This window comes from Rissa tridactyla, chromosome 2 (assembly GCF_028500815.1).
Source record: "Rissa tridactyla isolate bRisTri1 chromosome 2, bRisTri1.patW.cur.20221130, whole genome shotgun sequence".
Taxonomy (NCBI): domain Eukaryota; kingdom Metazoa; phylum Chordata; class Aves; order Charadriiformes; family Laridae; genus Rissa; species Rissa tridactyla.
The window spans coordinates 119,605,290-119,619,235 of record NC_071467.1 but is presented as its reverse complement, the minus strand read 5'-3'; the positions used below and the strand labels follow the sequence as shown (position 1 = coordinate 119,619,235).

Genomic DNA, 13,946 nt, shown 5'->3' with positions numbered 1-13,946 from the left:
CCGGGCCGGCACCTCGGAGCGCGGCGGCAGCGGGGCCGGGGCGGGCTCACGGCTCCTCCCGCCGGGGCGCTGCCGGGCCGGGCCGGGCCGGGGGCGGAGGAGGCGGGGAAGGGGGGAGCCGCTGCCGTCACCGAGGCTCCCGGCTCGCCTCGCCGCCGCGGCAGCCCCAGCCCCGCTCCCACCCCCTCGCCTGCCCCCACCCTCCTTCCCTTTCTCTGGGCGAGAGCGGCGTGCCTTCCCCTCCCCAGATGGCAGCCGGCAGCGCCATGCAGCCTCCCGTTCCTCCTCCTCCGCTGCCTCCTCTCCGGCTCTAAGTCAATGCCATGCTGCCGCTGCTCCTCCCGGCGCTGCTGGCCGCCTGCCTGCCCCCCGGCCAGGGCTGGAGCCCCTCGGCGGCCGCCAGCGGGCAGGAGGAGCCGGAGCAAGAGCTCTTCTTGCCCGCTGCCAACTCCTCCTCCCGCTCCTTGCCCGGCCTCGAGATGGACCTCGACGGGGCAGCAAGCAAGGAGGAAGGCAGCACCGCCACGGCCACCACCAGCCCGGGCACGCCGGCTGGTCCTAGCCGAGAGCCTTTCCCCTCCGCTCCCACCTCCTCCGGGCAGCAGCAGCCGCGTCCCCAGCCGCAGGGGCAGCCGCATCCCGCCGAGGACCCGCACTGCAATATCAGCGTGCAGCGGCAGATGCTGAGCTCGCTGCTGGTGCGCTGGAGCCGCCCGCTGGGCATCCAGTGCGACCTCCTGCTCTTCTCCACCAACAGCCACGGGCGGGCCTTCTTCTCCGCCGCTTTCCACCGCGTGGGGCCGCCGCTGCTCATCGAGCACCTGGGGCTGGCGGCCGGCGGCGCCCAGCAGGACTTGCGCCTCTGCGTGGGCTGCAGCTGGGTGCGGGGCCGCCGGGTCGGGCGCCTGCGGGGCACCGCGCCTCAGGCCGCTGCTTCTTCCTCCTCCTCCTCCTCTTCCTCTTCCTCCTCCTCCTCCTCGCTCTCCTACCCGCCGGCGGCGGAGCCCGGCCAGTACTGGCTGCAAGGGGAGCCGCTGAATTTCTGTTGCCTGGATTTCAGCCTGGAGGAGCTGAAGGGGGAGCCGGGCTGGCGGCTGAACCGCAAGCCCATCGAGTCCACCTTGGTGGCGTGTTTCATGACTCTGGTCATCATCGTGTGGAGCGTGGCCGCCCTCATCTGGCCGGTGCCCATCATCGCCGGCTTCTTGCCCAACGGCATGGAGCAGCGCCGCAGCACCGCCGCCGCCGGCACCGCCACCGCCGCCGCCAAGTAGCCTCTCGCCCGGTGACTGTCCCCCCATTTTCCTCTTCGTCGTGTGTGGTGTGGAGGGACGGGCCCTGCCGCCATTTTCTCTTTTCAAGCGTGTCAGGGGTGGCCCCGGGCGGACGCGGGGTCGCCTGAGGGCCCGGCCCGGCCCTGAGGGGAGCGGCCCCGCCGCCGCCGCCAGGGCCGGCCAAATCCTCGTTTTATATCTTTAATATCCGTTTTAAGCAAACCTTTTAGTAAAAAAGAAGAAAAAAGAAAAAAAAAAGAGAAAGCCCCCAAAATCAACGCAAGAAATAAAAGATCCCTCCCATCCAACCGCGTTTGTTGTAGTCGGAGTAGCTTTTTTTGTAGATGAATATTGTTTTTTTTTTCTTTATTTACAGAAAGGGAAGACTTTTTGGCAGGATCAAGAACTGAAGCAGTATATATATATATATAGTTATTGCTGAAGCTGAACTTTAACGGACCTTTTACACTGTATTATCCAGTTGAGATGGTGTGTCTTTATTATTGTAGCTCTGTGTTATTTGGCTTTTAATACAGAGGTTTTCTTTCTGGAGCCACCGTAGCCTTTTGTCGGTCTGTTTTCGCCAGGGTGGAACGTAGGGGTTTGGCCGATTTCCCCATCTGCAAATGGGCTGCGAAGCTTCTTTCCCCATGAGATGATGTTGCTAGTGGTGTTGGTGGAAAAAGGGGAACCCCAAACCCTTTCAGAATGGCGTTCTGTCCTGTCCTTACAGTAGATTGAGGTCTATATGCCTACATCAGGGTGGGATAGGGAATGTGGCTGTGCCAGGGATCCTCCAAGGCGATTTGTTTAGCACCGCTCCACAGATGATGGCTTTCTCCTCGGTGTGAGGTGGGGTGGTTTTGGTCCTGGGAAGAGGAGGCACTCTCTTTAGGATGTGTTAAAAGCAGCCGGGGGGCAAGTTTCTGACTTCCGCAAAGCACATTCCTCAAAAACAACTCAGATGCAGTGTATTTTTTGAATGTGTGGTAATGTCGTACCTTTTCTGCATCCACCAGGGTTGCTCACAGAAAGCCTGTGGGGTGGAGAGAAGGTCCAGAACTAGATTACGGCTGCCACTGTGCAAGCGTGCAAGGAAGACAGACTTGCAAGATTTCCTCTTTCTTGTTAAAGCAGACAGTTGCATAGCCTGAAATACCGTTTGTTGTATACTTCCAATTGTTTAGCCTTATAAGAAGTTGTTTTTCATTTGCCTTAGACATGATTAGTCGAGCTGAAGTTTCTAAAACCAAAATGTGAACTGAGTGAGAAGGATTTGCAATAGGAATTCTCATTCCTTTGTCAACATTAATGTATTTAATTTATTAGTGGCACATAAACTCACTCGGGGGCAATTTGGTGTATTTGTAATGTTGTTTTCTTCCCTGTGTTTGGTGGAAATGACTGGATGAAAAGTCTGGAAGGATTAAATTCTTAGGATTCCTATTTTTTTAATTGAGAACAAAATAAAACAAATACATGCTTTATGTGTATGCTATCTGGAAAAAAAGATGCAGAGAGAAAAGGCTTACAAACAGCAGAAATAAATGAAGATTTTAAAATGTTCCATGTTACTGGGGTACCTCTACACCCACCGTTTCTCCTGTTGATCTTAACGGGCACGTCACTTGAGTAAACATTGCATAGTGTTGTTTTCAGAAAGTAGAGGTTCCAGTCGCTGTGAGAAATGTTCATTTGACCTGTTGATCCGAAGGGCACCTTCCCCTGTATGCTTAGTTTACAGAGACCCGCTTTTCGTTCCTTGATCTGAAAAACATAGTGTCATTTCCACCTTGTGTAAACTCTTTTGCACAGAAATGCGACATCCTAGGGAGCAGATAGTTGCCTGTAATGCCTTGTGTGAGAGAGGAGCATCTGTACTGAAAGGCGAGGCTAGCAAGAGAACATGAAGCTAATCTTAACACCCTCCTGAAAAAAGAAATGCTCTACATATGGAATAACCCTCAGAACAGTTGCCATGCTAGAAAGGAATTTCTTCTTTTAAATGAAGATACATTTAGGCAGAGAGTTAAGAACTTGTGTTGGAAGTTGTGCTGGCTTTGTAGTGTACAGTGCATAGTACTCACTGTGATCCAGGGAGCCTGTCCTTAAACTTACGGTTGGCATCTCTTTTTTGCTTATCCTAGTTTCACCAGTGACATGCCGTTGTTTTTTTCTTGAACTGCATCAACATAAGCAAGATAATGGCATTACTGTGTGAAACAAGCAGCTTCAGTTATAAGAGGTTTTTTATTTGCAGTTCTTACAGGCACCTACCAAGAACAGTAGACCTGGTGCAGAATGGTTTTGGGGTATGTCTTCTAACTTCTGCCAGTATCAGCTTGAATACAAACGTTGTGAACAGGCAATGCCGCACTCAGAATATTTTGCTGCTTCACTTTAAAAGTGTGATAGAAGAGAGGGATTTGCTTTTATAAATACACTTGTAAGTGGAGTTGCTATTAAAAATCTGCTAAAATGTGAAATGTGTAAAACACAGGGATGGCATTAAAAAAAAACCCAAACAAACCCCCAAAGGCAAACCATGTCCAGAATACAAAAAACCCCCGCAACATTTTCTGGGGGTACTGATCTCAGCCACAAAGTTCAAAGAGTGTTTCTGAGTTAGGGAATGTGTTTCCTTAGATCGCAGTAACCACTGGCATGTTCCCCCTTCATAGAGAGAGGACAGTCTGCATTTCTGTGCCTTAAAAGAGTACAGAGATTACTTGATGTACAGGGTTTAGCCTGGACATAACTCCTTGAACCCTTGGGTTTCGGTGAGATGGCAGCAGGCTTTCTCCTGTAAAGGACAGAGAATGGAAGTACATTATGCAGACCGTGAGCTTTCTGCAATCACTAATGCATCTGACACCAGTAACCCTGCTCCCATAGCTGTGGCTGCTACTCTGACTTTTAAGTAGCCAATAATTTTGAGTAACAAAAGGCACACACAACTTTCGCCCGCATCCATGGGAATTTCATCGGAATTAAACCCAGAAGATTCAAGCCCAGAGCAAAGGGAAACGATATATCTCCACACCAGCTAGTTTTAGATTTCGACTTGAGACACCAAGGTGTCTATTTATTTTATTTTCAGTGGCAGTGGAGCTTTATGGTCTCTTTCCTGGGGATGGCTTTTTCTAAGCCATTTTCATTCATTTGGATTTATTTTTAAAACCAGTTGGTAGCAGGGTCAGTGCAAGAGTGGAATTAGTCACCATATATAATCCTTTGTATACTCAGGGCGGGCATATATATATGTTTATATATACATACATCTATACATGAGGACTTACTGTGTACAACAGAAAGTCAAAACAAAAGGGAGAAAAAGGATGGTGAGAAACAAATAGAACTGAACAAGTAATACTGGTTTTCCTTCACTATTTGTTGGATCATGTTTCCTGGTAAGTTATCCTGACTTTATTTACGTACATGTATTTGTTGGAAAGCAAGGGATACCTAGAAACAGAGGTAATTTCTCATTTTCCTTTTTATGTAATTCAAGTATATTGCAGATTTTTTTACCAGGAACCAGGAACTCTCTCTAGAGAGAGATTCAGCGTTAGAAGGTACGAGGCTTGTATGCTAGTGTTAGACTGGTGCATTTTTTGCTGTATATTCAGACCTCCGAACTGGATCCGTCTCCCTCACCTACTTGTTTAGTTGTGTTTTATAGATCTATTAGAAGCAAAAGTATACAGATCAGTATGTAGTTTTAGCATGGACACAGTCTTGCTGTTATTTGGTGCCACATTTATTGCCATAATGAAAATACAAAAATGTAGTCCGGTATAACGATAATTATATATTATGTAAGCATACTGTTGTTCAATAGGTTATCAGTAATCAAGGGCAGTTTTGTATGTCAGGAGGTATGCGGGGCAAAATTGCCATACTTGGATAAACAAGAGAGTTGTTACTTAGTGCTTAGTTCACCCGTGCTTTTGATGATTAATATGACTGCAACAGCAGTACTATTTGTGCAGTGAATATTACTCAATATGGGTAAGGGCTACTGAACCAGGCCCTAAAAATACTAATTAAAAGCCTTACTTGTCTGAGTAAGTATTATTCATTGTGACCTCCGCTTGCTGAATAAAAGTATCTCCAGGGCTGACATTACGTGATTCCAGGGGCTGAACAAAAGCCCAATGAAATCAAATAGTTAATTGAACGTTTGTATGATTAATGATCAAAGAATCTATTTTAAAGATATTTATCAAGATATAAGAGTAGGTATTGCATTCTTTATCCTCTCTGGTTTTTATACACATAGTTTATAAATACAAAGCCAGGATTTCTCAGTCCAGTGTAGCGCCTTGCTAGTTTGGAAATTAACTTCTTTCTGAAGCTAGTGTGAAAATGCCAGTTATTTTTCAAGGAATTTTACTGAATAAATGCCTTTTTTGTGAGCATATTTCAGGGAAAGGCCTTGGTTTTTCAAAAAACATTTTTAATGATTCTGGGAGAATGTGTGAATATCAAATCCCAAATGTATTCAGATTTCAAAACAATAAAACATCTTTTTAACCAGTAACTGATTTTTAAAAGCATATTTTTAAACAAAACGTTGTTTTCCATTTTCCCCCTCAGAAGTAGAACATTTCAATGAAGACCAGAAGTGCATATGAGCGTTCTACCTTGCAAAAGTGCTTTTGTAGGGAAAAAAAGTATTTTTTTACACTCCTGTTTTTTGTGCGATACATAGCCATGTTCTAATCATAGTGTTCTCTTCCGTGATTTGGAATTGATCACAGCTTGTGACAGATAGGGAACTATATTTCATGTCCCTTCTTCATAATAGTTCTAGTTAAATAAGTTGTTCAAAATAATTGGGGGTAAAAAAAAAAAAGTAGCTTGGCCTGTTTGTTTTGTTTCTATTATATTATGCCAAGGGTAAAAGCAGCCTGGTATAAAAATTGGGATATTAAAGATGTTTACTGGAAATGTCTGGATGGCGTTTAATTAGATTTGTGGCCAGACTAAGTCTCACAATCCAAACATCTTCCAACGTTTATGAAGTTTGGATTCATAACTGAGTGTAGCAGTTTGGTCATCTATATGACAGAGGAATCTCTGGCTCTGCGTGTTGGTAAAGCCAGGGTCTAAAACCTTAGCTCTTATTTTAGCTTTCCTGTTATTTCAACAGGTTACCAAAGTCAGAGTAAAACTGGAAGATCCAAATATCCTATGAAACGCTGCAGTTTTGTGTGTGTTTGACTTGTTCTTAGCTTTTGTAGAAAAACATCAGATTAGTGAGACGTGAATTTGAGACCCATGCCCTACTGAGGAAGTGAATTCACTGGGAGTGTGAAGTTAAATCATGTTTTTGTTCCTTGTAAGGTGAGACTCGCTAGAAGCAGTGGGACCTTACCTTGTTGGTGTCATTCTGGGTGTTGCTAAGCAACATGAAGTGGTTAAAAAGGAGATACGGAAGAAGAGCATGGAAGAATAAAAGGAAACAAAAGACATAGAAAAAGCATAAAAGAGAGTAAGTGCGCCAGCATATTCTGCAAAGAAGTTGTATCAACTGGGAGAAAGCGATTAAGATAATAGAGAAAAAAGAAAGCTGACAGAAGATGGATTAGGAACTTGATTCCATACTTCATCAAATTTTTCAGTGCTTTGCTTGAATAATTGATTGCAGTTTTGGCCCCACATGGCAAAAGTAATGGCAAAAGAGAATAAAAGCCTGGGAAGAAATGGGAGGCTTGAGAAAAACTGGGAGTGGAACCACCATACTGTAAATAAAGAGAAAATAAATCATTCTCCGTATTGCTAGAAATCAAACAATGAAATGGCAGGGCACTCCCTTGCATATACTGTCTACTCTAATTTTGCTTCAGGTGCTCTCTGAGGTTGTAAGGAAAACAAGCTAGAAGTTGTATTTGTGGAATGGATATGGTTCTTCCATCATATCTTGTTTTGGTCCATGTAAAATATACGTTTCTCTTTGTCCAGCACAAGAATGTTAATCAGAACCGTATTAAAGCTTTTCAGCTGAATTGAAGTAGTGCTGGTGTGACTGTATTTCCCAGGCTGGGCCACTGCTATTGACAAGGCTACGTGCTGGTGTGCTCTTTACAGCATTCTGATCTATATTGCAAATACTTCCTCACTCATATGTTTTGAAGACTACCTACTTCATCTTCCTCTCATGTCCCTATCTTCATTGTCTCCCAAGCTTCACTCTGCTTTTTCTTCTGTCATTGAATATTGATCATTCTTAAGATTTGCTCGTTCTTACTTACTATCTCCCTTTTCCCGTCTCTTTTTCCCTAGCATGTTTTTATCTTGACATTTTCTGTCTTTGGATTTCTCACCTCTCTTTCCCACAAGCATGTCTTGTATTATCAAGCTATAAAAAGTACCCCAGGAAACTGTGCTATCAGTTTCTACTGCTTTTCCACTCTGCTTCTCACCCGTTCAGACTGTACCTCTCATGCCTTTGGTCTATGACACCTACAAGCCAAAGATGAGCCGGAAACCTTGTGTTGAGGGCAAAACCCAAGTGCAAAGTTGTCTCTTCCACCAGTCCTGTGGACTTCGTCCACACTTCTTCGGCAGACACAGAGCAGGGGCCCTAAGTTACTGTGTCTTCTTCTAGTAAATGAGAAATAGACCCATTTGAAGAGCTTCCTTCCACCTTAGTTCCTCAAAGTCCTTTCTCTGAATAACTCTGTACTCATGCACCTGCCCAAACCCATATCTCATGGATCGTGGGAGCTCTTGCATGCCACCCTTCCCAAGTATCCTCCACTGCATTGTCAGGACATGTCTCACCCTGCCTTCTGCTCTGACCGAAGGTAGGTGTCTCACATCTTGGCAAAGCTCTGCACAGCCAGAGAAGCAGTGATCTCACTTAGGAATGGATCGGCGTTTAAAGTTACACTCAGCTCAGCTGTGCAACTACGGGGTCAAACCCATTACTTTTCCATTAAACCTTGGATTCTGCAGAAATTGAAGTCCCTTACCCGAATGGATAAGTTGTACAAGCAGAGGGCCCTGACAGACTTTTTTAGTAGTGTTCTGGCTTCACTAGTAACTGGCGGAGTGGCCAGGACAACTCACCACAGCCCTCCTTCAAGATGATAAATACATACAGCTCACGCTGGAGTCTGTGTGTGCTCAAGCCTTCTGAAAAACAACGCGTCTGTCCGTGTCTCTCTAGCTGTGGAGGAAATGATATTTACTCTTCTCATACTGGTAGGGAAAGGATTAATGAGCTAAACCCCATATGGCGTTTTGAGCATGTGAAGCACAATAAAAATGCAAGACATGAACATGATTTTATTCCTTCTGTGTTCTTTTTGGCACTTAAGGGCATAGTTTAAGCCTTGTGTTGTTAAATTAAGGTATTCTGCACAATTCTGTCCACAATTTAGCCAGGCAACGGCTGTACTCTGGAAATGCTTTTCCCATTGAAAGGGGCTGCTGCGAGCTGATATATTAAAAACAAATCATTACTAAGTGATGAATGTTACTGGAAGAGATTCTCATTAATCCAAAAGTATATGAAAGAATCCCCGAAGGTGTAAGACATACTTCTAGGAGGTGAATATATGAAAAAATTGGTGTGGAGGTAGCTGGTGGAGATTTAATCATGGGGCTATTTCATTTCGTTTCTTGCACTGCGTGTTTCATCACATTTTCTCTGGGGAATGTGAGCTGTGCCTAATTATGCCAGCAATGTAGTTGCTCCTAAACGCAGACTGGAAACGACTTTCTTCAGGCAATACTTACTATGAATTCTTGACATTTTTTCATTTCCTCCAGGAGATGTAAAGCACTTAACATTGCAGGGTCATATCATTTCCTTAACCCAAAGAAACACACTTCTGAGGCATGGTGTTTACCTCACAGCGTGTCCAATGCAGCCTTGCAACACCCCATCCCTTCCCCAAGAGGGGGACTTCCCGTGGTGCCCCAACGCCCACTCTCTAGTTGTAGGATCATTTTGAGGCTAGGACCATGAAGACAGAAGCCTTATGCCTCTGTGCTCTACCCCAGCCATGTATCACCTTTCCCTCTGTCCTGGAAGCACAGTTACGGTGGGAATAAATTTACAGCAAGCCCATGCAAGCGGCAGTTTCTCACAAAAAATTAATACAGCCATACTGGTAACAGTTTCTGGAGAGGACCACTGCCACCAGATCTCTTGTTCCTCTTGCCCTCAGTTGTCAGCAGTCCGTGCCAGTGGAGCACTCCACAGCTATGGATCATAGATCATAGATCCTTAGATCCTCATAGATCATAGATCTATGGACCATAGATCCTTGCGGGGCAGCTAAGGGAAACCACATTCACAATTTAGGAAATGTATGAGGTTTTAGCCTGAAAGCCATTCTGAGCAGAAAAGGTCTTTCACTGAGCTGTTCAACAGTGTCTGAGCCCTATATGAGCTGTGTACTGATGCCTCTAATGCATACTGGGAGCTTTGCAGGCCTTTTTGGTTTGCTTTCTTTTTTTTTTTTGAGAGAGTTTGACTAGGAATTGCTGTAGATACTGGCTTGAGAGCATCCCTTTCCCATGCATATAAAATGTAACTCCATAGGCTTTGCTCTAGCTACCCTGGTGTGAGAGTGGATTGCCCATGACAAAACTCATCCTCCAAAAGATCACTTACTTATCTCCAGTTCTGAAATGGAGACTCATATCCTCTCCCCATGACATTGCCATCATAACACTTAGAAGCACCAGCCCATGCTGGGTTAAGACAGAAGAAGACAACTTTTATTTTCCTCCTACATCTGGAATGTTTCATGCCTGTGACAATTTTCAGTCCCCTGAATTCAGCCGGCGAGATTGATAATGGTGCCGCCCAATGCTAACTGAAGTGCCGTGGGTGGAATGGGTCAGGGAGATTTACTCTCCTCCCACACACTAAGTACAGAAAGAAAACAACGTTGGCTAATCTGTTTTCCCACATGTGCAGGGCACAGTGAAGCAGAAATCAGTGGCTTTACCCGTGTAAGAAAAACAATCCCCTGAAGCAGGCTCTCAATGAACCAGTTCTTCAAAAAAACAAAAGCAAGAACTGTTTTCTGTGCATGTAACTCCTGCTGATTGCCACGAGAACAGCCCCAGCGTAACTGTGTGATTGGAAGGTCATTTACCATAGTGACAGGAATAGGATCACTTTTTGAAAACTTCCCAATTAGCTTCAGCAAGTTATGTGTGATTCAGCTGATACCCACACTATCTTTGGTATCCTCACGGCTACAGAGTTGCTATCTTTCTTCTGTTACATATAAAAAGATAGTGAGAAACCTATGATGATGAATAATGTTAATGACATTTCTGACCAAAAAGCCTGCTTAAAATGCCAGTTAAATCCTTCCAACAATGATATTCAGAGAGCCTGTAAGCTGGAAAACATCAAAGAGTTAATACATTTCTGTAATATATTTAAAATATCAAAATCCTCAGCGTGAGGACTACAGGTTGACTGTAGCAACAGAAAGCATTCACAGCAAGTTCCCAAGCATGTGTTGTCTGCTATTACTTGGCAAATAATAGTTATGCTTAGCTACTTCCTAATATCTTCCAATCCCGCATTCATCGTAAAACCAATTACTCGTGACAATGTGCATAAAATACTTTCAAACTACTACTCTGAGCTCCTCAATGATACAAGCATACTGCATCTGCCTATTAGCCTGTCTTGAATATTAGGATTTAAAAGGTCCAGAATATTCTTTCCCTTTGACCATGTTAATTTTCTTGCCTTTATTTCCTACAGCTGCTGTACTGGCTGTCTTTGCTCAGCACACTTAGAGTTGTGGTTATTTAGGAAGCGATATAATATGCGAGCAATTCAGCAAAAAAACCTTGCTACGGGCATTACTAATCCTTCTAGGCTTGGAGTTAGCACAGGAAGGGAGGGTGCTGGAAGTTCCTTGCACTGCTGGCTGTAAGGTGTGGAGGACAACTTCGGGAAAGAATGAAATCAGTGTTCGCCACAGTGATTTTAAGAAATCGATCTTTATTCATCAGTTCAAAACACTGAGCAGTCAGTCTGATTAAAGCACAAGGGAAGGAGGACGTATCAGCTCCTCTGTTTTTAATTTAAGATTTGGCAGTTGTTGCTTAATAAATAAATGTATTGCAGGGTGTAAGTTTCTACATTACTGTAGGATTTTGAGTTAGTTCAGAGAACTGGAATGTAGGGCCTTGATCAATTCAGAGAAAGTATAGAAAATATATATATGCTGAAAGAATGGATCACATGAAGAGCACTTCTGATGGAAAGTACCACACAGCAGCGCAGCTTTGTGTAACTACTGTGTCTCACTGCACTACGTGCCAGTTAACCACACCACGTTGAAACAACTGAGCCTTCTCCTTGGTGGGCAGGAGGGTGAAACCTCTGAGAGATGGCAGGCCAAGGGGTGAGGGTAGTAGTCACTAACCTCTGTGACACTCCGGAGGCAGGACCCTACCGCCATCAGCCACGCGTCCATCGGCCGTGGGCACATGTCCATGGAGCATATAGCTGGAGCAAACCTGAGAAGCTCCTTTCCTCTTGTGGCTGCATGGTGAGAGTTACCACCTCATGCTAGCGTGGAGCCAGCTTCAGAAAAAGCAAAATCACTGTGTATTTAGGCTGGTCTAAAGAGGCACTTGGAGCTGCTCTGACTGACTCCAGTTTCAGTGTGCTCGGTCATGCTTTCTTGACTTTTGCTCTTCTCCACTCTGGAAGGTAGCTGCCCAGGGAGTACCTCGGGTGTTTAACAAATATCAGTCACTGAAATAAAGTCTTCAGTTTGTTAGTTACCAGCGGCAGACAGAATTTTTAAGCAGCGTTTTGATCGAGTATGATTTTCTGCAGTTGTTTGCACCTTAAGGTGCTGTGCAAATGGAATCCAAATGTCATGGCTGAAGGGCATTTGTGTTGACATTGCCTGTTCCAGTACTCTGGGCTTCTTGCATTTCCAAAATTTCACACTTCCTTCCCTAAGTTATTTTTCTCCGGTGGTGGTTTGGCTTCTAGATCCCACCACAACCCTGACGCTTTCCTCTTTTCACTGACCCACATATCGGAATACTCTGTGCATGATGGCTTTGAGTAAGAGTATATTCCCATTGTGTATTTCATTGCATATCCTGAATTTTCTTTTCTCCGAGCTTCTGTTGGAAGATGAAGGCCAGATAAACCAACTACCACTGTGGTTCTCACAGGGGAATCCATTCCTGGCCAATACTGCAACTTGGTTGTGGCTGTAGCACTGTTACATCAGCTTTGCTTGTGCCCAAAGGTCTGAGTGATTAGCACTAACATGACTGGTATTTGAATTCAGCAGTGCGTTTGCTAATAGTCTCTGTGCAGGGATAGTTATGCATCGTGTCATTAATAACCAGGAATTGTGTCTAATAAGGTTATGCTTTTGTGTGCATTATATGGAAAATGGCATTTAAAAAACAAGCTATGCCTTGTCTTAAAGGTCAAAGCTGTAATCAGATTACCTTCTGCATATTAAGAAAAGCAAAAAATTAATGTAAAAATGTATGAGATGGATAGTAAAAGCATGTGTTTGAATAATAATTGGAGGCGGTATTAATGAAAACTGGGCCTCTGTAACGAACTACACAGTCTGTGAACGGTAACATGATTCACACAGAATTGACCGTGACCGTGAGAGGGTGTAGGCAGTGTAGGACTTTACTGCAGACTTTGCGAATGCTAGCATGAGTGCTTCTTTGTACAGACTTCAGCAAGCCCGTTCTGACGTGCTGCGGGCACAAGTCAACATACCTAAGGCAGCAAACCCAGCACGTGGCACAGTCACGCTTGCTCACGGGAACCCCGCTGAGTTTTGAGCTCTCCTGCACCCTTCCAGCTGACCGCAGTGCAATATGAGAGGAGCGGTGCCATTGCTGCAGTGCTTTGCCACACGTCTCTGAGTGGCTCACCACTCCTCTTGCTCCAAAGACTTTTGACCAGCCAAAATGTCAGGGACTTTCTGAGCCCAACCTGTGGGTCCTGGGCAGTCAAGCTACAGTCTGTCCTTGGGGGCTGCTGGGATGCCTTGACTTTGCTTGGCCTGACTTTGGGCTGCCATTATGCTCCAGATTCTTGCTCCTGGTGGTTGGTTCAGTCTCACGCTTTTTGGCTCTGGTGCTGCTCCTGCCTCTGGCCTCCTTAGCTTCGACCTGCTTCTCTGTTCCTGACCACTTTACCTGATCTTGCTTGATCTCCGACTGCATCCTTCACCACTGGCTTCCTGGCCATACCATGCACCGGACCTGACTTTTGGGACTCGAGTAAGTTTTTCAGATGGGAGACTTGGAAGATGGAAGGACACGTTCCTTTAGTGCAGATACCTTTTCTCAACCTCGTCATGACTCATCATAGTGATTTGTTTCGGATGTAAGTAATTCACAAGGTTAAAAGGAGCAAACAGAAAGTTTAGGTAGCCACTGCAACTAAAATGAGGGATTTCTCTTAGGGTAAAGTACATCGGAGAAGAATGGGACCGCATGTAACCCATACTGTCAGGGAAGACAGAGACTCACAGACATACAGGTGTTCACAAGGCACATCTATGTCTGTTCTACAGAGTTGGGGATTTGTTTTAACAGCAGTGTGATTTACGAGGTAATCTCACTGTCTAACGATGCTATCAAATACTGGCCTGTGTGATGAACAGAAGTGACTCACTGGCA

The 13,946-nt window shown here is 45.0% G+C and overlaps 1 protein-coding gene across 1 annotated transcript; it reads left to right on the top strand.

Annotated features, from left to right (window-relative positions):
- The first annotated feature begins 252 nt into the window (after window positions 1-252).
- On the top strand, window positions 253-7,251 carry TMEM158 (transmembrane protein 158). Its single transcript, XM_054193247.1, has one exon. It carries the CDS (start codon window positions 324-326, stop codon window positions 1,272-1,274), a length of 951 nt encoding a protein of 316 aa, XP_054049222.1. The 5' UTR covers window positions 253-323; the 3' UTR covers window positions 1,275-7,251.
- Window positions 7,252-13,946: the final 6,695 nt, after the last annotated feature.

Coding starts and splice junctions, on each gene's coding strand:
- TMEM158 (XM_054193247.1), top strand. CDS start 324: ATGCTGCCGCTGCTCCTCCCGGCGCTGCTGGCCGCCTGCCTGCCCCCC.